This window comes from Oncorhynchus mykiss, chromosome 5, assembly GCF_057628025.1.
Source record: "Oncorhynchus mykiss isolate SJ-2025 chromosome 5, ASM5762802v1, whole genome shotgun sequence".
Classification (NCBI taxonomy): domain Eukaryota; kingdom Metazoa; phylum Chordata; class Actinopteri; order Salmoniformes; family Salmonidae; genus Oncorhynchus; species Oncorhynchus mykiss.
In genome coordinates this window covers 91,460,855-91,483,820 of record NC_143026.1, presented here as the reverse complement: position 1 = coordinate 91,483,820, position 22,966 = coordinate 91,460,855, and the positions used below count along the sequence as shown (strand labels likewise).

The following is a 22,966-nucleotide window of genomic DNA, read 5'->3' as shown; positions in this document are numbered from 1 at the left end:
AATGAATACATATCATACGAAACATAACATCAAGAGTGTGTCGGATTTACATGTACTATATTATGTCCACCCCCTTGTGTCCAGGCTGTCATCAAGGTCGAGGTGGCTGGCCTTTGAAAAAGACCAGGTGTATGCCAACCTGGCCATACTCTTATTCGTAATTGACCGTTTATAGTCGGATCTGATGATAGGGAGAAAAAAGAAAAAAATCAGGAAGCGTTTTAATATTCCTAAATAGATGTTTATAGACAATATACAAGTTTATAGACCCCCCCCCCCCCCCCCCCCCCATTTGCGGAGGGGGGGGGGGGTGGTTGTGTGTCTGTATCTCCTCAATTTGCAGCGGGCTGTCACTTAGTCAATAATACTCATCGGCAGTTCATGTTTTTTTTTTCTTCTACTCTCTTCCAGCTTGTTAGATAGTTAGATATTGTAATGAAACAGCAGGGAGCAGGTCTCGAACCCTCGAACCTCGATGCCGAGGTCGGGCGCGCTATCGACTGTGCCACAAAAACATGCGCGAACGGCAGAGCCGTTGCAATATTATCAAATATGTTCTCGTTATATCTGTGATGTTATTAGCTAACCAACAGTGTGCCAGCAGATTCACACAAAGTTTCGTATTGTTCTTCAAAGAAAATACCAATAGAAGTAGCTACGGTTTTTATCAATGCTTTTGTTACTATTTAGCTAGTCAAAGGTATTGTTTAGGTAACATCATTAGCTAGCTAGCTACACTTAAGCTAACTAGCTGACGTTAGCTAGCTGTCATGTAACGTTAGATAAGGGCCATATTAAGGCAGCTACTAAGGTAGCTAGCTTCTTAACATATTTTGATAATACAACATTACTGGTAAAATGCTAATAACACAATTATTGATTGTAAACACACAAAAGTACTGTACATCGGCTCTCACTTTTTCATGAAAATCAAACAAGTATTCTTAACTTTACAGGCAGCCTCCCCTGCCCTACACTTTCTTCAGAGTTTAAACTCAAAACTGGTTTTCAAACTCATTGTTGTAACCAATTGACTCATGTTAGTTTTATTTGCACAAAACCCTGGTAGAGCATAGGGGAAGATAGGCCTTGTGGTCTTCATGTTTCCTTATTGTTTTGGGGCTTTTAACCAGCCTAATTTATCCATTACATTTTTTTTTCTTTCGTTGTTGCTTTTAATACACTGTTATTATCCCTTCCTTTATGTATGAGTCTTTTCCCATGTAGGCAGCGGAGATGCTCTCAGAAGGTGAGCTGAAGGACTTTGCCCAGGGCCAGTCCCTGTACCGTGTTCTCCAGCCCTGGTGGGATGTCTTCAGCCACTACCTATCCATCATGATGTTCTCAATCGGAACCCTCGGAGGAACTCTGCAGGCAAGGAATTTTAACAGAACATTTTTTCATTTGTGTTTTTCAATGCGATTTTCAATGTAATTCCATCTGTCTCCCAGTGTATAAGGCTTCTGGTTCCAGGTTATTATGACGTTTCTGATGCTTCCTTATGTTTAAATGCCCTGCAGGTCACCCTCCGCAAGATCGTCTGCGTCCCCTGTCAGATGACATCAGATGACTTCTGTGTGGTTTTTAACCATAGAGGCACCACATTAAGGAATGCCACGACTGAAGCCAGCTTCCCTCTCCTCCCCAAGGGCCTTTACAAGCTAGATCTTCAGCAGTATGCTTACGTTGACGCCGTGTGCTACGAAAAACAACTCCACTGGTTCGCCAAGTTCTTCCCTTACGTTGTGATGCTAGAGACTCTGGCTCTTGTGATTATAAGCAACTTGTGGTTCAAGTACCCTAGCACCAGCTCCAGACTCATGCACTTTGTCTCCATTCTACACAAATGCTGTGACTCTCCCTGGACCACCCGGGCCTTGTCCGAGACAGTGGCAGAGCAGGGTGGGGCCCAGCCCTCAATGAGCATGTGCAGTCCTGCTCTCCAGGCCACTTCAACATCAGACTGTAGCAGCAGAAGGCCGATGGGGACAGAGTTTCTTAGCGTTTTAGACAAAAAGGAAGGTGAGCAGGCCAAAGCTATCTTTGAGAAGGTGAAGAAATTGAAAGTACACGTGGAGGACAAAGACATCATTTATCACTTGTATATGAGGCAGATAGTCACCAAGATTGTGTTTCTGCTGTTCACCTTGGCCTATATCCCTTACGCAGCCTCACATATCCTGTTTGACGTTGACTGTGTGGTAGATTCCCAAGCGCTGATGCCGTTTCAGCCTTTTCACTGTGTTCACTCACTGGCCACCATTTTCTGGCTCCTCTCCTTGGTTTACACAGTACTGATGGTCATTTACAGCTTGACTTGCTTCTACAGCTTCTGGTGGATGGTGAGAAACTCTCTCAGGGAGTACTCCTTTGACTCAGTGAGGGAGGAGAGCAGCTTTAGCGACATCCCCGATGTCAAGAATGACTTCGCCTTCATCCTCCACCTCCTGGACCAGTATAACCCTCTGTTCTCTAAACGCTTTGCAGTCTTCCTCTCAGAGGTCAGTGAGAAGAAACTGAGGCAGCTCAACCTGAACTACATGTGGCCTTTGGAGAAGCTGACCCAGAAGGTGATGCGTAACGCTCAGGACCAGATAGAGCTCCATCTCATGCTCCTCAGCGGCATCCCAGAGGCCGTGTTCGATATCAGGGAGCTAGAGGTGCTCAAGCTGCAGCTGATACCGGATCCTAGGCTCACGCAGAAGCTTACGCAGCTTGGGAACCTGAGAGAGATCTGGCTGGATCATTCTCCTGCCACCGTAGACCTCATGGCTCTGGGGTTTCTCTCTGAGAACCTGAGGATCCTGAGGATGAAGTTCACAGAGGTGGAACAGGCTCCCTGGTGGGTTTTCAGTTTGCGTAACCTGACTGAGCTCTATCTGTATGGAAATATGTTCAATCAGGACAACACAACGTTCGTCAACAGCCTACCCAAGCTCAAGACTCTGAAGGTGTTATTCATCAAGTGCACCATCACCGCCATGCCGAAAGTCATTACCAACTCAATACCCTCGATACAGAAGCTTTCCGTCGACAACGAAGGCACCCAACTCTCTGTCCTGCAGAGTCTGAAAATGATGTCACAGCTCACCTGCTTGGAGCTACCGAACTGTGATCTCCAGCGGATCCCGAGTCCTATCTTCAGCCTGAAGAACCTGCAAGAAATAGACCTCAAAGGGAACAACCTCAAAACCATTGAGGAGATCATCAGTTTCCAGCACCTTCCCAAGCTCTCTGTCCTGAAGCTGAAGTACAACAGTATCACTTACATCCCTGTCCACGTCGGCGTGCTGGGCAACCTGGAGCAGCTTCATCTGGGTCATAACCTCATCAGCTGCATGCCACCGCAGCTGTTCCTGTGCAGCAGACTCTATCTGCTAGACCTCAGTCACAACAAGCTGTCTGCCATTCCTATTGAAATACAGGAATTGAAGAGACTGCAGCTCCTCAATGTGTCTAACAATAATGTATGCATATTATATATGATTAAGATTACGCATTTAATGTGTTCATTCATGAATCAAGTTTTTTTGGGGGAAACTTTCTTTTTATACAGACGCGTGGACATCATTGTAGTTGTTTAGGCTATTTGATTGTGTTAACTTAACCCACAACCCTAAAAGATTTATAAAGCAAGTGTAAAAACTGAGTGTTAAATCATTGTATTGAGAGAAAGATAATATATAGGTACCTTTTTTTTGAGAGAGAGAGAGAGAGAGAGAGACATCAGAACGACAGGCCGAATTACAACTTTATAATCAGAATCTATTTGTTTATATCTCTCTATATCTCTTTATATCTCTTATACCTCAGATCGACCATCTCCCAGAAGGTATGTTCCAGTGTAAGACCCTCCAGTCCCTACTGCTAGGTCACAACAACCTGTCAGTGGTCCCCCACCAGGTAAGTGAGCAGAGTTGGGGTCAATTCTATTTCAATTCAGGAAGTCAACTGAAATTCAGATTTTCCTCAATGGTTTTCTATAGAACATATTTAGTTGGTTGGACAGTAGGTGGCAGGGACTGTGAATAATTTGTATTTAATTTTTTTATTATTTTTTTTACCCCTTTTTCATGGTATCCAATTGTTGTAGTAGCTACTATCTTGTCTCATCGCTACAACTCCTGTACGGGCTCGGGAGAGACGAAGGTTGAAAGTCATGCATCCTCCGATACACAACCCAGCCAGTACTGCTTCTTAACACAGCGCGCATCCAACCCGGAAGCCAGCCGCACCAATGTGTCGGAAGCTACACCGTGCACCTGGCAACCTTGGTTAGCGCGCACTGCGCCCGGCCCGCCACAGGAGTCGCTGGTGCGCGATGAGACAAGGACATCCCTACCGACCAAGCCCTCCCTAACCCGGAATGACGCTAGGCCAATTGTGCGTCGCCCCACGGTCGCGGCCGGTTACGACAGAGCCTGGGCGCGAACCCAGGGACTCTGATGGCACAGCTGGCGCTGCAGTACAGCGCCCTTAACCACTGCGCCACCCGGGAGGCCGACTGTGAATAATTATGTATGCATTCATTAGTATCATTCCAGGGTTTTTCGTATTGCATGTATGATAGTGTTTTGTTTGTTGTGTATTTGGATGCTGATTTCACTCAATGAATTTCCAGGTACATGGACAAAAAAGGATATCGAATTGTATTGTTCCTGAATTGAATAGCCTTAGTGCAAGTCTGTTTGTGCTATCATGCCAACACCTTGTCACTCATTCCAGTGAAAAGGAGTTGACTTGATAACGCAAACAATTCTGGGAAAGGCTTCTGAAGTGAAATGGAATTGATCTCAACCGTGCAGGTGGGTGAGCTGACCAACCTGGTGGTGTTGGACCTGAGGGGGAACCAGCTGGAGAGCCTTCCTGCCGAGCTGGAGGAGTGCCACAGCCTGATGCCTAGTGGACTGCTGGTAGAGGAGGGGCTGCTCAACTCTCTGCCCCCCAGTGTCAAGGAGGGCTTCCAGAGGCCTGATAAGGAGTACCTGGGGAAAATGGAGGCTGAAGGAGTGGGGAATGCTCTCACCTGTAACCCCATTATCTGTAATACAGCAGGACATGGAGATACGGCCTGCAGCGTGATATACTCCATGTGATGGGGCTATCCCAAATGAACATCTTACCTCAGTGGCTTTAAACCTGGTGTATTAGTAGGCCTATGTGGTTTACCTGGCCTAGCCACAGGGGATACTTATTTAACCTTTATTTTATCTGGGAGTCATACTGAGACTAAGGTCTCGTTTACAGACGAGCCCTGAATTACAAAAATGACAGATAATAGTCACATTTAAATATAAAATGCAAAGTGCAATCAGAAAGAAAAATGGTCAAAAAAACAAACACATTCATCAGTAGTGAAATCCTCAATCAGTTTTCTGAGTTACCTTAGAAGCACCGAAACATCACATTTCAGAACATTTTGAAGATTGCTCAACAAATAAGGTGCGAGAAAACTCAAAGCCGATTTACCTAACTCCATAGAAACCAAAGGAATTTCCAGAGTTAATCATCCCTGGGGGGGGGGGGGGGGGGGGGGGGGGGGGTAGCTCATAAGTCTAAAGGTTAGTAATGATGTTAGGTACAGTGATTGTTTTTGTTAAAGGGCTTTTTAAACGAAAACGTAGCAATGGATCAATCTACTTGACATCAAAGTCCATGCAGTGATGAGTACGAAAACTGTCTATACGTTTGAAGGCTCATAAGAGCAAAGGACGAATCGACTAGGTTAAGTACTAGTAAACGGGAAAAATACTTACTTTTATAACAGTAATGTAATGTGACGGTTCCAAATGAACACTCCCATGTTCCAATCCACTTTGTTGCTGCCAAGTACAACATACAGCCATTGTTTACAGTGGACCACTGACAAGTTCTGTTTGTTTAAAAAAAAAAAAAAACATACATTTTATAACAGTAATGTAAAATGACGGTTCCAAATGAACACACTCCCATGTTCCAATCCACTTTGTTGCTGCCAAGTACAACATACAGCCATTGTTTACAGTGGACCACTGACAAGTTCTGTTTGATAAAAAAAAAAATAATACTTACATTTTATACTGAGCTCCTGTTGGGCATTTCATATAACACGACCATGTGTTTTTATAATGATGATTGCCCTGGTTTAGCCTGTGTGGTCAGACTAGACTAGTCACTTAGTGTTACTCGTGCCACATACAAATAAAAGTGTGATTTTGTGAACTTTAACCATGACACTGTTTTTGAAAGACTGGGCAAGTCTATCAGCCCATATCCACAATTTTAAAAAATAAATACATTTGAACTAGGTAAATCAGTTAAGAACACATTCTTATGTACAATGACAGCCTACCAAAAGGCCGGCGGGGACGGGGGCTGTGATTAAAAATAAAAATATATATAAATATAGGACAAATTACACAACACGACAAGAGAGACAACACTACATACAGATTGAGAGACATAAGGGAACAACATAGCAAGACAGCAACACATGACAACACGGCATGGTAGCAGTACAAAACAGGGTACAAACATTATTGGGTACAGACAACAGCACAAAGATCAAGAAGGTAGAGACAACAATACATCACGCAAAGCAGCCACAACGGTCAGTAAGTATGTCCATTATTTGAGTCATTGAATGAAGAGATTGAGATAAAACTGTCCAGTTTGAGTGTTTGTTGCAGCTCGTTCCTGTCGCTAGCTGCAGCGAACTGAAAAGACGAGCGACTTTGCGGACCTTTAAGGTGGGAGATCTCTCCACGGTTCTGGATGGCCACCATGTCAGTGTAGTGCTCCGTGCACCACTTTCTAGCAGTGTCCCAGTTCATAGTTTTGTTGGAGTGATGGTAGGACCAGCCCTCTACTCTAGTGCACATGGTGACAACTGAGGAATGACAAAAAAAGGTCAATATTGACATACAGTACATGAATGAGTTTACATGAGTGGGATTTTAGAAATGCATAGATCTTTTGAAATGTGTTTCTTACTTGAGTACAGGAGGAAGAGGGTGATCCATGAGCTGGGGCTTCTGGCTTGCTGTGATGCAGAGCAGAAGTCCTGTGGAGACAACATCAAGCCATACTTTACAGACTGAGAAATGCATTGGCTGTCTGAAATGCGTATAAACTAACTGGTGCATCTTAATTTTAAGGCATGAACCAATTATCTCAACAGTACTTAGTTTAAAATGTGATGCTCTTCTGCAGGTAAATCTCCAAACGATATGTTTCTAGTCTTATCAATTGGATGAAATGATACTGCTCTCTGGTACTCTGTGCATATTGTGAAGTACAGCAGGTCATCCACCAGGGGGAGACTCGTCAAGGCCTGGTGACAAACGGAGTATGCATTACGAGGCGATGGCTCCCTCTGCTGGACGTGCCAGGTCTCGACAGGCTCCACAGACTGTCCAGGAGTTGGCGGATGCTTTAGTCCAGGTCTGGGAGGAGATCCCTCAGGAGACCATCCGCCACCTCATCAGGAGCATGCATAGGCGTTGTAGGGAGGTCATACAGGCACGTGGAGGCCACACACACACTACTGAGCCTCATTTTGACTTGTTTTAAGGACATGACATCAAAGTTGGATCAGCCTGTAGTGTGGTTTACCACTTTAATTTTGAGTGTGACTCCAAATCCAGACCTCCATTTGTTGATAAATTTGAATTCCATTGATCATTTTTGTGTGATTTTGTTGTCAGCACATTCAACTATGTAAAGAAAAAAGTATTTAATAACAATATTTCATTCATTCAGATCTAGGATGTGTTATTTTAGTGTTCCCTTTATTTTTTTGAGCAGTGTATATAATATACACACACACACACTCCACATTACAACAACGGCCAAAGAAACCTTTCATCATTCATTCCAGGCTACTCTGGAAGTTCCAACTTGGTAACTTTCTCCCTCTTTTAGATATCTGGACTCTATCCTATTGTGTTGGTCAGGCAGATAAGAGCGTCTCTGAGTAGGTGCCAGAGCCCAAAGCCCGGGCTGCAACAGGAAACAAAGATGGAGGAAGCATTCATTAACAACAGCCTCTGCCCTGGGCAGAGACTCACAGATACTGAGCTGGTGTTGAAATGTCTCTTTCACTCCTTTGAAATGTCTGGCTAACACCACATCAAGCATTTGTTGTCATGAAGAGTGGGGTGTAAAATCTGTAGAATATTGTAAGCTAACAGTTGACAAATGTACTATGTCAAGTCAACCTCTATTTCAAGTGCATTTCATTGAGTTGGGTTTTGTTATAACAGTGTGTAGAATTTGACTAACCCACTACTGTGTTTCTGCATTTTAATTAAAGGATATGCACAGCTTGAGAGGATACAGGGAGACAGACAGGTTGTCATGAGGATACAGGGAGACAGACAGGTTGTCATGAGGATACAGGAAGACAGACAGGTTGTCATGAGGATACAGGGAGACAGACAGGTTGTCATGAGGATACAGGGAGACAGACAGGTTGTCATGAGGATACAGGGAGACAGACAGGTTGTCATGAGGATACAGGGAGACAGACAGGTTGTCATGAGGATACAGGGAGACAGACAGGTTGTCATGAGGATACAGGGAGACAGACAGGTTGTCATGAGGATACAGGGAGACAGACAGGTTGTCATGAGGATACAGGGAGACAGACAGGTTGTCATGAGGATACAGGGAGACAGACAGGTTGTCATTAGGATACAGGGAGACAGACAGGTTGTCATGAGGATACAGGGAGACAGACAGGTTGTCATGAGGATACAGGGAGACAGACAGGTTGTCATGAAGATACAGGGAGACAGACAGGTTGTCATGAGGATACAGGGAGACAGACAGGTTGTCATGAAGATACAGGGAGACAGACAGGTTGTCATGAGGATACAGGGAGACAGACAGGTTGTCATGAGGATACAGGGAGACAGACAGGTTGTCATGAGGATACAGGGAGACAGACAGGTTGTCATGAGGATACAGGGAGACAGACAGGTTGTCATGAGGATACAGAGAGACAGACAGGTTGTCATGAGGATACAGGGAGACAGACAGGTTGTCATGAGGATACAGGGAGACAGACAGGTTGTCATGAGGATACAGGGAGACAGACAGGTTGTCATGAGGATACAGGGAGACAGACAGGTTGTCATGAGGATACAGGGAGACAGACAGGTTGTCATGAGGATACAGGGAGACAGACAGGTTGTCATGAGGATACAGGGAGACAGACAGGTTGTCATGAAGATACAGGGAGACAGACAGGTTGTCATGAGGATACAGGGAGACAGACAGGTTGTCATGAGGATACAGGGAGACAGACAGGTTGTCATGAGGATACAGGGAGACAGACAGGTTGTCATGAGGATACAGGGAGACAGACAGGTTGTCATGAGGATACAGGGAGACAGACAGGTTGTCATGAGGATACAGGTAAACAGACAGGTTGTCATGAGGATACAGGGAGACAGACAGGTTGTCATGAGGATACAGGGAGACAGACAGGTTGTCATGAAGATACAGGGAGACAGACAGGTTGTCATGAGGATACAGGGAGACAGACAGGTTGTCATGAGGATACAGGGAGACAGACAGGTTGTCATGAGGATACAGGGAGACAGACAGGTTGTCATGAGGATACAGGGAGACAGACAGGTTGTCATGAGGATACAGGGAGACAGACAAGTTGTCATGAGGATACAGGGAGACAGACAGGTTGTCATGAGGATACAGGGAGACAGACAGGTTGTCATGAGGATACAGGGAGACAGACAGGTTGTCATGAGGATACAGGGAGACAGACAAGTTGTCATGAGGATACAGGGAGACAGACAGGTTGTCATGAGGATACAGGGAGACAGACAGGTTGTCATGAAGATACAGGGAGACAGACAGGTTGTCATGAGGATACAGGGAGACAGACAGGTTGTCATGAAGATACAGGGAGACAGACAGGTTGTCATGAGGATACAGGGAGACAGACAGGTTGTCATGAGGATACAGGGAGACAGACAGGTTGTCATGAGGATACAGGGAGACAGACAGGTTGTCATGAGGATACAGGGAGACAGACAAGTTGTCATGAGGATACAGGGAGACAGACAGGTTGTCATGAGGATACAGGGAGACAGACAGGTTGTAATGAGGATACAGGGAGACAGACAGGTTGTCATGAGGATACAGGGAGACAGACAGGTTGTCATGAGGGTACAGGGAGACAGACAGGTTGTCATGAGGGTACAGGGAGACAGACATGTTGTCATGAGGGTACAGGGAGACAGACAGGTTGTCATGAGGATACAGGGAGACAGACAGGTTGTCATGAGGGTACAGGGAGACAGACAGGTTGTCATAAGGGTACAGGGAGACAGACATGTTGTCATGAGGGTACAGGGAGACAGACAGGTTGTCATGAGGATACAGGGAGACAGACAGGTTGTCATGAGGATACAGGAAGACAGGTTGTCATGAGGGTACAGGGAGACAGACAGGTTGTCATGAGGGTACAGGGAGACAGACAAGTTGTCATGAGGATACAGTGAGACAGACAGGTTGTCATGAGGGTACAGGGAGACAGACAGGTTGTCATGAGGATACAGGAAGACAGACAGGTTGTCATTGACATCGAAGCACTTAAATAAGTAACAATTGGGATGAGTTGTCTCATCTAAAACATCTATCTTCTTGCCATTATTATCATCATGCCATAGGAAGATCATTTGAAATAAAATGAGGCATCTGAAAGAATTTGTTTGTATACAGGGAGACAGACAGGTTGTCATGAGAATACAGGGAGACAGACAGGTTGTCATGAGGATACAGGGAGACAGACAGGTTGTCATGAGAATACAGGGAGACAGACGGGTTGTCATGAGGATACAGGGAGACAGACAGGTTGTCATGAAGATACAGGGAGACAGACAGGTTGTCATGAGGATACAGGGAGACAGACAGGTTGTCATGAAGATACAGGGAGACAGGTTGTCATGAGGATATAGGGAGACAGACAGGTTGTCGTGAGGATACAGGGAGACAGACAAGTTGTCATAAAAATACAGGCAGTTGTTGTTGGTCTCTATATGAGGCTGTTGATGCTGTTCCTGTAGGTCTATAAAGGTTTCTCAATGGTAGTTGCTGTTCAGATCTAGCTGGAAGGAGGCAATGGAGAGCATATTGATGAGTATTGTCAAATAAGAAAAAGCCGTTCTGAATCAAATCTCTGTTAATAAACAGAGATATTTTAGAATTTCTTATAACTTTCTAATTTCTAGCCAATGACTGTGAGTGTAGAAGATAGGGGACTTCTTCTGTGTTTACCTTTCTGTCTGATTCCTTTGAGGACAAAGAGGAACAGGACAAATAATGACACAGCGCCCCCTGATGCCAGGCATAGGATAGTGCAGTTCAATGGAGGCTCAGGTGTGGCTGGAGGAAACAAGAAACAACAGAGGAAAACAGTCAAACAATCTGAATCAACTGATTGGTCACATTACTGACTTCTACCCTCTCAAAAATGGTCGAATTTTGTTAGCCCCCTTATGTAGGATATGCATTCATGATGCATTCATAAAGCCTTTATAACCACTACATAAGACATACTTTGTCCTGATGACCAGCGAATATCCAGTTTGGTTGTCTCACAGAATATTCAGTTTGATTGTGTCTCACAGAGAGAGTAACAGAGGTTATAACATACCTGTGCAGGTAGGTGTTTCAGCGCTCCACTCCCCTGACCGTGAACACTGCATGTTTGGGGCCCCCTGGTGATCGTAGCCCTCATCACAGCTGAAGTTGCAGACAGAGCCCCAGGGATGTGAGGGGGCCTCACAGCTGACCTGACCCCCCAGAGGAACCACAGGAGAGGGGCACTGGACAGCTGAGAGAAGGACACAGTGGTTAGTATATAAAAACACCACAAAAGGAAACAAACAGTTGTGGATGAAATAATGAAAATGATTGTCGTTGGAGAGCTCATGTGTGTGGCAGACATCCATAAGGAGATAAGACCTATAGGTCAAATGGATGCCCGCATGACTGCAACTCACTTTGGGTTAAAGCATCTGCTAAAAGGTGTATATATACATATATATTGAGTTACCCCCCCCCCCCAAAGAGTTGCCCTCAGAACAGCCTCAATTCGTTTGACATGGACTCTACAAGGTGTCGAAAGCATTTCATATGGATGTTGGCCCATGTTGACTCCAATGCTTCCCACAGTTGTGTCAAGTTGTCTGGATGTCCTTTGGGTGGTGGACCATTCTTGATACACGGGAAACTGTTGAGCGTGAAAAACCCAGCAGCGTTGCAGTTCTTGACACATTCAAACTGGTGTGCCTGGCACCCACTACCATACCCCATTTAAAGGCACTTAAATATTTTGGATTGCCTTTTCACCCTCTGAATGGCACACAGATACAATCCAATTGTCTTCCGGCTTAAAAATCCTTATTTAACCTGTCTCCTCCCCTTCATCTACACTGATTGAAGTTGATTTAACAAGTGACATCAATAAGTGATCACAGCTTTCACCTGGATTCACCTGGTCAGTCTTTGTCATGGAAAGAGCAGGTGTTCTTAATATTTTGTACTCTTGGGCTGAGTAAAATCTCTCACTTCACCTCTTTCTCTCTATTTAAACTCAGTCTATACTGTTTTAGTATCGTGTGTAAATGTACTGAGTTTAAACAGAGAAGAAGATTTGAAGTGAGAGGTTTTACTCAGCCCAACATCTGTCCATGAAAATAAGCCCATGAAGTGAGGAATTTTAGTATGAAGGTCAATGAGATGGTGTCGAATTTGGTCAACAAAAAATGTCATTGCTAATTTGCTATGTGAGGCTTATTTGATTGAATAGAGGTTTCGTAATGTTATGTTTATGGCCCTGGTAGTTTGGGGCTCCCGAGTGGGGCAGCGGTCTAATGCACTGCATCTCATTGGAAGAGGCATCCCTGCAGTCCCTGGTTTGTATCCAGGCTGCATCTCAACCGGCTGTAATTGGGAATCCCATTGGGCGGCACACAATTGGCCCAGCGTTGTCTGGGGTAGGCCGTCATTGTAAATAACAAATTGTTCTTAACTGACTTGCCAAGTTAAATAAATACATGTTGTTTTACGAATGCACTGATATAAGTGGACGCACGTGGCATTTCAGCAACTTTGAGAAAAATTACTTAATATTGGACGTGTTTTTCCATTGTTAGAGTGGTCATATGTCTATCTTGTCAATAAAGACAATGGCTTAAAAACTCTTGTCAACATAGACAATGGTTTAAATCAGGTCTATTTTAAAGATGCAAAAAAAATTGTCCTCACCTTCACAGTGTGGTATCTCCTCACTCCACTCAGCAGCTGATGTGCAGGTCAGTGTGATCGCCCCCTTGAGGAGATAACCCTCAGAGCAGCTAAAGTTACAGCTGCTTCCATAGGTGAAGTCTTCTCCACAGCTGATAGCGCCATCCTGTGGCTGCTGGAGGGTAGGGCAGCTTACAGCTGCAAGACAGAGTGGTGCAGTGGTCAGTCTGTGTCCAGAGACAATTCTACTGTCATACAATTACAAAACTCTATTTGTCCTCCTAGATATTTCTGAATGGAAAATGTCCTGTGTCATTCATATATTTATAGCAACTACAGTTGATGTAACATGTTATGGGGGCTACGTTTACAGATATCCAGAACCTGTACACACCAATACACTGCGGCTGTGAGTCGTTCCACTGTCCCGAGGCTCCACACTGCAGGGTAGCAGAGCTGGAGGCCAGCCTCTCATAGCCGAATTTCTTCAGCCTCCTGAGGTTGAAGAGGCGCTGCTGCGCCTTCTTCACAATGCTGTCTGTGTGAGTGGACCAATTCAGTTTGTCTGTGATGTGTATGCCGAGGAACTTAAAACTTGCTACCCTCTCCACTACTGTTCCATCGATGTGGATAGGGGGGTGTTCCCTCTGCTGTTTCCTGAAGTCCACAATCATCTCCTTAGTTTTGTTGACGTTGAGTGTGAGGTTATTTTCCTGACACCACACTCCGAGGGCCCTCACCTCCTCCCTGTAGGCCGTCTTGTCGTTGTTGGTAATCAAGCCTACCACTGTTGTGTCGTCCGCAAACTTGATGATTGAGTTGGAGGCGTGCGTGCGTGGCCACGCAGTCGTGGGTGAACAGGGAGTACAGGAGAGGGCTCAGAACGCACCCTTGTGGGGCCCCAGTGTTGAGGATCAGCGGGGAGGAGATGTTGTTGCCTACCCTCACCACCTGGGGGCGGCCCGTCAGGAAGTCCAGTACCCAGTTGCACAGGGCGGGGTCGAGACCCAGGGTCTCGAGCTTGATGACAAGCTTGGAGGGTACTATGGTGTTGAATGCCAAGCTGTAGTCAATGAACAGCATTCTCACATAGGTATTCCTCTTGTCCAGATGGGTTAGGGCAGTGTGCAGTGTGGTTGAGATTGCATCGTCTGTCGACCTATTTGGGCGGTAAGCAAATTGGAGTGGGTCTAGGGTGTCAGGTAGGGTGGAGGTGATATGGTCCTTGACTAGTCTCTCAAAGCACTTCATGATGACGGAAGTGAGTGCTATGGGGCGGTAGTCGTTTAGCTCAGTTACCTTAGCTTTCTTGGGAACAGGAACAATGGTGGCCCTCTTGAAGCATGTGGGAACAGCAGACTGGTATAGGGATTGATTGAATATGTCCGTAAACACACCGGCCAGCTGGTCTGCGCATGCTCTGAGGGCGCGGCTGGGGATGCCGTCTGGGCCTGCAGCCTTGCGAGGGTTAACACGTTTAAATGTCTTACTCACCTCAGCTGCAGTGAAGGAGAGACTGCATGTTTTCGTTGCAGGCCGTGTCAGTGGCACTGTATTGTCCTCAAAGCGGGCAAAAAAGTTATTTAGTCTGCCTGGGAGCAGGACATCCTGGTCCGTGACTGGGCTGGATTTCTTCCTGTAATCCGTGATTGACTGTAGACCCTGCCACATGCCTCTTGTGTCTGAGCCGTTGAATTGAGATTCTACTTTGTCTCTGTACTGACGCTTAGCTTGTTTGATAGCCTTGCGGAGGGAATAGCTGCACTGTTTGTATTCGGTCATGTTACCAGACACCTTGCCCTGATTAAAAGCAGTGGTTCGCGCTTTCAGTTTCACGCGAATGCTGCCATCAATCCACGGTTTCTGGTTAGGGAATGTTTTAATCGTTGCTATGGGAACGACATCTTCAACGCACGTTCTAATGAACTCGCACACCGAATCAGCGTATTCATCAATGTTGTTGTCTGACGCAATACGAAACATGTCCCAGTCCACGTGATGGAAGCAGTCTTGGAGTGTGGAGTCAGCTTGGTCGGACCAGCGTTGAACAGACCTCAGCTTGGGAGCCTCTTGTTTTAGTTTCTGTCTGTAGGCAGGGATCAACAAAATGGAGTCGTGGTCAGCTTTTCCGAAAGGGGGGCGGGGCAGGGCCTTATATGCATTGCGGAAGTTAGAGTAACAATGATCCAAGGTCTTTCCACCCCTGGTTGCGCAATCGATATGCTGATAAAATTTAGGGAGTCTTGTTTTCAGATTAGCCTTGTTAAAATCCCCAGCTACAATGAATGCAGCCTCCGGATAAATGGTTTCCAGTTTGCAAAGAGTCAAATAAAGTTCATTCAGAGCCATCGATGTGTCTGCTTGGGGGGGGATATATACGGCTGTGATTATAATCGAAGAGAATTCTCTTGGTAGATAATGCGGTCTACATTTGATTGTGAGGAATTCTAAATCAGGTGAACAGAAGGATTTGAGTTCCTGTATGTTTCTTTCATCACACCATGTCACGTTAGCCATAAGGCATACGCCCCCACCCCTCTTCTTACCAGAAAAATGTTTGTTTCTGTCTGCGCGATGCGTGGAGAAACCCATTGGCTGCACCGCCTCGGATAGCGTCTCTCCAGTGAGCCACGTTTCCGCGAAGCAAAGAACGTTACAGTCTCTGATGTCCCTCTGGAATGCTACCCTTGCTCGGATTTCATCAACCTTGTTGTCAAGAGACTGGACATGGGCAAGAAGAATGCTAGGGAGTGGTGCACGGTGAGCCCGTCTCCGGAGTCTGACCAGAAGACCGCCTCGTTTCCCTCTTTTTCGGAGTCGTTTTTTTGGGTCGCTGCATGGGATCCGCTCCGTTGTCCTGTTTGTAAGGCAGAACACAGGATCCGCGTCGCGAAAAACATATTCTTGGTCGTACTGTTGGTGAGTTGACGCTGATCTTATATTCAGTAGTTCTTCTCGACTGTATGTGATGAAACCTAAGATGACCTGGGGTACTAATGTAAGAAATAACACGTAAAAAAACAAAAAACTGCATAGTTTCCTAGGAACGCGAAGCGAGGCGGCCATCTCTGTCGGCGCCGGAAGTAACATGTTATTGGGGCTACGTTTACAGATATCCAGAACCTGTACACACCAATACACTGCGGCTGTGAGTCGCTCCACTGTCCCGAGGCTCCACACTGCAGGGTAGCAGAGCTGGAGGCCAGCCTCTCATAGCCCTCCTCACAGGTAAAGGTACAGGTGGACAGGTAGCTGAAGGAGCCCAGGGGATGGGAGCAGGCCATGGAACCCTTCCCAGGTTCATACAGCTCACTGCATAAGACCACTGGGGAGGAGAGGGCAGATCGCAATACATGACTAAATGTGTCAATGCTGTCATAGACTCTATAATGGCACAGATACAGAGATGAGTCCTCTATCTAGACTTGGTTTCCTCTATTGTAATCACTCCTCTTTCACCCCAGCTGCCAAACTAACCCTGATTCAGATGACCATCCTACCCATGTTAAATTACAGAGATGTAATTTATTGATCGTCAGGTAAGGGTGCTCTTGAACGGCTAGATGTTCTTTACCATTCGGCCATCAGATTTGCCACCAACGCTCCTTATAGGACACATCACTGCACCTATACTCCTCTGTAAACTGGTCATCTCTGTATACCCGTCACAAGACCCACTGGTTGATGCTTATTTATAAAACCCTCTTAGGCCTCACTCCCCCCTATCTGAGATATCTACTGCAGCCCTCATCCTCCAAACACAACACCCGTTCTGCCAGTCACCTTCTGTTAAAGGTCCCCAAAGCACACACATCCCTGAGTCGCTCGTCTTTTCAGTTTGCTGCAGCTAGCGACTGGAACGAGCTGCAACAGACACTCAAACTGGACAGTTTTATCTCAATCTCTTAATTCAAAGACTCAAATCATGGACACTCTTACTGACAGTTGTGGCTGCTTTGCGTGATGTATTGTTGTCTCTACCTTCTTGCTCTTTGTGCTGTTGTATGTGCCCAATAATGTTTGTACCCTATTCTGTACTGCTACCATGTTGTGCTGCTGCCATGTTGTGTTGCTACCATGTTGTTATATTGTGTTGCTACTGTATCCTGCTGTGTTGTCATGTGTTGCTGCCATGATATGTTGTTGACTTTAGGTCTCTCTTTACGTAGTGTTGTCTCTCTTGTTGTCATGTGTGTTTTGTCCTATATTGTTATTGAATATTTTTTTTTATGCCAGCCCAGGTCCCCGCAGGAGGCCTTTTGGTGGGTCGTCATTTTAAATAAGAATTTGTTCTTAACTGACTTGCTTAGTTAAATAAAATAAAATAAAATACATATATTTCTATGGTCTGTTGTTCACAGTCATCCCTGCACTCTCATTGGCTAGAATGGTCCCACCTGTTCTCGCCTTCTCCTGCCTTCTGTTTTTGAGGACATGTTTTTTCCATTGTTAGAGTGGTCATATGTCTATCTTGTCAATAAATACATTGGTTTAAATTGATTTAAAAATTCTTGTCAATATAGACAATGGTTTAAATCAGGCCAATTTAAAAATGCAAAAAAGTTTGTCCTTACCTTCACAGTGTTGTATCTCCTCACTCCACTCGGCAGCTGATGTGCAGGTCAGCGTGATCGCCCCCTTGAGGAGATAACCCTCAGAGCAGCTAAAGTTACAGCTGCTTCCAAAGGTGAAGTGTTGTCCACAGCTGATAGCGCCATCCTGTGGCTGCTGGAGGGTAGGGCAGCTTACAGCTGCAAGACAGAGTGAATAGTGATGCAGTGGTCAGTCTGTGTCCAGAGACAATTCTACTGTTATACAATTACAAAACTCTTTTTATCCTCCTAGATATTTCTGAATGGAAAATGTCCTGTGTCATTCATATATTTATAGCAACTACAGTTGATGTAACATGTTATGGGGGCTACGTTTACAGATATCCAGAACCTGTACACACCAATACACTGCGGCTGTGAGTCGTTCCACTGTCCCGAGGCTCCACACTGCAGGGTAGTAGAGCTGGAGGCCAGCCTCTCATAGCCCTCCTCACAGGTAAAGGTACAGGTGGACAGGTAGCTGAAGGAGCCCAGGGGATGGGAGCAGGCCATGGAACCCTTCCCAGGTTCATACAGCTCACTGCATAAGACCACTGGGGAGGAGAGGGCAGATCGCAATACATGACTAAATGTGTCTTTGCTGTCACAGACTCTATAATGGCACAGATAGCCCCCCTCCTGACTCAGCCTCCAGTATTTATGCTGCAGTAGTTTATGTGTCGGGGGGCTAGGGTAAATCTGTTATATCTGGAGGAGTTCTCCTGTCTTTTCCGGTGTCCTGTGTGAATTTTAGTATGGTCTCTCTAATACTTTATTTCTCTTTCTTTCTTTCTTTCTTTCTTTCTTTCTTTCTTTCTTTCTTTCTTTCTTTCTTTCTCAGAGGATCTGAGCCCTAGGACCATGCCTCAGGACTACCTGGCCTGATGACTCCTTGCTGTCCCCAGTCCACCTGGCCGTGCTACTGCTCCTGTTTCAACTGTTCCGCCTGCGTCTATGGAACCCTGACCTGTTCACCGGACGCGCTACCTGTCCCAGACCTGCTGTTTTCAACTTTCTAGAGACGGCAGGAGTGGTGGAGAAACTCTGAATGATCGGCTATGAAAAGCCAACTGTCATTTACTCCTGAGGTGCTGACCTGTTGAACCCTCGATAACCACTGTAATTATTATTATTTGACCCTGTTGGTCATCTATGAACATTTGAACATCTTGGCCATGTTCTGTTATAATCTCCACCCAGCACAACCAGAAGAGGACTGGCCACCCCTCATAGCCTGGTTCCTCTCTAGGTTTCTTCCTAGGTTTTGGCCTTTCTAGGGAGTTTTTCCTAGCCACCGTGCTTCTACACCTGCATTGCTTGCTGTTTGGGGTTTATGGCTGGGTTTCTGTACAGCACTTTGTGACATCAGCTGATGTAAGAAGGGCTTTATAAATACATTTGATTGATATACAGAGATGAGTACTCAATCTGTTTCTATGGTCTGTTGTTCACACGCATATCTGCCCTCTCATTGGCTAGAATGGTCCCACCTGTTCTCGCCATTTCCTGCCTGACTTCCGTCTTTGAGGACATGTTTTTTCATTGTTAGAGTGGTCAGAAGTCTATCTTGTCAATGAATACATTGGTTTAAATTGATTTAAAAACTCTTGTCAATATAGACAATGGTTTAAATCAGGTCTAGTTTAAAGATGCAAAAACGTTTGTCCTTACCTTCACAGTGTGGTATCTCCTCACTCCACTCAGCAGCTAATGTGCAGGTCAGTGTGATCGCCCCCTTGAGGATATAACCCTCAGAGCAGCTAAAGTTACAGCTGCTTCCGAAGGTGAAGTCTTCTCCACAGCTGATAGCGCCATCCTGTGGCTGCTGGAGGGTAGGGCAGCTTACAGCTGCAAGACAGAGTGAATAGTGATGCAGTGGTCAGTCTGTGTCCAGAGACAATTCTACTGTTATACAATTACAAAACTCTTTTTATCCTCCTAGATATTTCTGAATGGAAAATGTCCTGTGTCATTCATATATTTATAGCAACTACAGTTGATGTAACATGTTATGGGGGCTACGTTTACAGATATCCAGAACCTGTACACACCAATACACTGCGGCTGTGAGTCATTCCACTGTCCCGAGGCTCCACACTGCAGGGTAGTAGAGCTGGAGGCCAGCCTCTCATAGCCCTCCTCACAGGTAAAGGTACAGGTGGACAGGTAGCTGAAGAAGGCCAGGGGATGGGAGCAGGCCATGGAACCCTTCCCAGGTTCATACAGCTCACTGCATAAGACCACTGAGGAGGAGAGGGCAGATCGTAATAACTGACTAAATTTGCCACGATGAAGACATTACTCAAGATACACAACAACTGAAATATAGGAGGTCTAAGCTGTCATACTGGTATAAAGACCGATAGCAAGACACTGAAGTAATTCAAAGAAAGTACAAATCAAAAGTTTATCACAAATTGTAGCTTATTTTCTTCTGTTATTAGTCTTTCCAGAACACTGTTATTAGTCCTTCCAGAACACCTTATGTATAAGGTTTATAAGAGGATATACTTACATTCACAGGTGGAAGGCTGTTCTGACCATGATTCTGAGGATGTGCATCTCATAGACCCGGAGATGCTCAGCCGGTACCCCTCTTCACAGGAATACTGACACGTCGAGTCAAAGGAGAAATTCCCATTGGGGTGAGAGCAACTGACACTGGCATTAGCAGGGACAGTGACCTCCTCCATCTTACATTCAACAACTGCCAACAAAGGAAAACAGGCAAAGAGTTACAATTAAGAGAACATTGAGTGTGATAACAGTTGGCTTGATACTGCCTGTATTAGATATTTGGACTATATCATCCTGGGCTTGCTTACCGTGTTCACACTGCTCTCCGTAGAAGCCCTCAGAGCATTTACAGTGGTGGCTGTTGATGGTCTCCACACACTCTCCATGGTAACATGAGTCGCTCTGACACGAGGCTGTGAAGCACAGAGCCGTCTTCTTCTTTATACAAGACTCGTCATTCCACTTCCCTGTGTCCACCTGTCTCTTGATGTACATCTCCACACAGTCCTCGTTGTTCCCCCCGTTGTTGGGTTCCCCGTCTGCCCAGTTCTCTGCCTCTTTAGTCAGGATCTTATTGGTCCCCACCCAGGTCCACACGTCGTCCACCTTACGGATCCCTATCCAGTAATAGTTGGCCTGCCTGGGCAGGATGCTGTTAAGGTGGGAGATCTCTCCACGGTTCTGGATTGCCACCATGTCAGTGTAGTGCTCCGTGCACCACTTTCTAGCAGTGTCCCAGTTCATAGTTTTGTTGGAGTGATGGTAGGACCAGCCCTCTACTCTAGTGCACATGGTGACAACTGAGAAATGACAAAAAAGGTCAATATTGACATACAGTACATGAATGAGTTTACATGAGTTGGATTTTAGAAATGCATAGATCTTTTGAAATGTGCTTCTTACTTGAGTACAGGAGGAAGAGGGTGATCCATGAGCTGGGGCTTCTGGCTTGCTGTGATGCAGAGCAGAAGTCCTGTGGAGACAACATCAAGCCATACCTTACAGACTGAGAAATGCATTGGCTGTCTGAAATGTATATAAACTAACTGGTGCATCTTAATTTTAAGGCATAAAACAATTCTCTCAACAGTACTTACCATTGTAAGATTAAAATGTGATGATCTTTTGCAGGGAAATCTCCAAAGGATATGTTTCTAGTCTGATCCAGTGGATGAAATGATACTGCTCTCTGGTACTCTGTGCATACATATATATATACACCAACCAACACTTCAACAACGGCCAAACACCGGAATTCATCGTTATGACACTGCCTGGGCGTGAATCAGCTACTCTAGAATTTGAACTTGGAAACTTTCTCCCTCTTTCTCCCTCCCTCTTTTAGATATCTGGACTCTATCCTATTGTGTCGGTCAGACAGATAATGGTTTCTCTGAGCAGGTGCCAGAGCCCAAAGCCCAGGCTGCAACAGGAAACAAAACATGAGGTAGCAGGAAGCTCACATCAACAACAGCCTCTGCCCATAGATACTGAGCTGGTGTTGAAATGTCTCTTTCACTCCTTTGAAATGTCTGGCTAACACCACATCAAGCATTTGTTGTCATGAAGAGTGGGGTGCATAATCTATTAATTAGTCATCATTTTTTAAGCTAACAGTTGAGAAATTTACTATGTCAAGTCAACCTCTATTTCAAGTTCATTTCATTGAAATAGGTGTTGTTGTCACGCCCTGGTCTTAGTATTTTGTGTTTTCTTTATTTATTTGGTCAGGCCAGGGTGTGACATGGGTTTTTTATGTGGTGTATTTTGTCTTGGGGTTTTGTTAGGTATTGGGTTTGTGGCTTAGTGGGGGTATCTAGCATAGTCTATGGCTGTCTGGAGTGGTTCTCAATCAGAGGCAGGTGTTTATCGTTGTCTCTGATTGGGAACCATATTTAGGCAGCCATATTCTTTGAGTGTTTCGTGGGTGATTGTTCCTGTCTTTGTGTTTGTTGTCACCAGATAGGCTGTTTAGGTTTTCTCACGTTTATTGTTTTGTTAGTTTATTCATGTATAGTTTTCTTCATTAAAGAACCATGAATAATAACCACGCTGCGTTTTGGTCCGCCTCTCCTTCACCTCAAGAAAACCGTTACAGTTGTTATAACAGTGTAGAATTTGACTAACCCACTACTGTGTTTCTGCATTTTAATTAAAGGATATGCACAGCTTGAGAGGATACAGGGAGACAGACAGGTTGTCATGAGGATACAGGGAGACAGACAGGTTGTCATGAGGATACAGGGAGACAGACAGGTTGTCATGAGGATACAGGGAGACAGACAGGTTGTCATGAGGATACAGGGAGACAGACAGGTTGTCATGAGGATACAGGGAGAAAAACAACTTGTCATGAGGATACAGGGAGACAGACAAGTTGTCATGAGGATACAGGGAGACAGACAGGTTGTCATGAAGATACAGGGAGACAGACAGGTTGTCATGAGGGTACAGGGAGACAGACAGGTTGTCATGAAGATACAGGGAGACAGACAGGTTGTCATGAGGGTACAGGGAGACTGACAGGTTGTCATGAGGATACAGGGAGACAGACAGGTTGTCATGAGGGTACAGAGAGACAGACAGGTTGTCATGAGGAT

At 45.4% G+C, this 22,966-nt stretch overlaps 2 protein-coding genes across 2 annotated transcripts; one reads left to right on the top strand and one right to left on the bottom strand.

Annotated features, from left to right (window-relative positions):
* Positions 1 to 395: 395 nt before the first annotated feature.
* Positions 396 to 6,207, top strand: LOC110524883 (volume-regulated anion channel subunit LRRC8B). The gene is made up of 4 exons (XM_021604842.3): positions 396 to 1,374; positions 1,521 to 3,467; positions 3,814 to 3,903; positions 4,806 to 6,207. The coding sequence occupies exons 1-4, from the start codon at positions 1,237 to 1,239 to the stop codon at positions 5,094 to 5,096; spliced, it is 2,466 nt and encodes an 821-aa protein (XP_021460517.2). The 5' UTR covers positions 396 to 1,236; the 3' UTR covers positions 5,097 to 6,207.
* A 1,723-nt stretch (positions 6,208 to 7,930) lies between these two features.
* Positions 7,931 to 21,605, bottom strand: LOC149983627 (E-selectin-like). Its single transcript, XM_090236715.1, has 11 exons — positions 21,464 to 21,605; positions 21,270 to 21,339; positions 20,675 to 21,166; positions 20,365 to 20,556; positions 18,212 to 18,403; positions 17,832 to 18,008; positions 16,391 to 16,582; positions 13,279 to 13,455; positions 11,663 to 11,842; positions 11,284 to 11,391; positions 7,931 to 7,980 (listed from the first exon to the last, which is right to left on the bottom strand). The coding sequence occupies exons 1-11, from the start codon at positions 21,464 to 21,466 to the stop codon at positions 7,931 to 7,933; spliced, it is 1,833 nt and encodes a 610-aa protein (XP_090092841.1). The 5' UTR covers positions 21,467 to 21,605.
* Between the last annotated feature and the right edge of the window lie 1,361 nt (positions 21,606 to 22,966).

Bases quoted from the DNA above. Each gene is read 5' to 3' on its own strand.
- LOC110524883 (XM_021604842.3), top strand. From the start codon at position 1,237: ATGCTCTCAGAAGGTGAGCTGAAGGACTTTGCCCAGGGCCAGTCCCTG. The intron at 3,468-3,813 runs GTATGCATATTA...CTTATACCTCAG, and splicing joins TCAATGTGTCTAACAATAAT to ATCGACCATCTCCCAGAAGG. The intron at 3,904-4,805 runs GTAAGTGAGCAG...TCAACCGTGCAG, and splicing joins TGTCAGTGGTCCCCCACCAG to GTGGGTGAGCTGACCAACCT.
- LOC149983627 (XM_090236715.1), bottom strand. The intron at 16,583-17,831 runs GTAAGGACAAAC...TCTCCTCCCCAG, and splicing joins GGAGATACAACACTGTGAAG to TGGTCTTATGCAGTGAGCTG. The intron at 11,392-11,662 runs GTATGTTATAAC...TGTTTCCTCCAG, and splicing joins TGAAACACCTACCTGCACAG to CCACACCTGAGCCTCCATTG.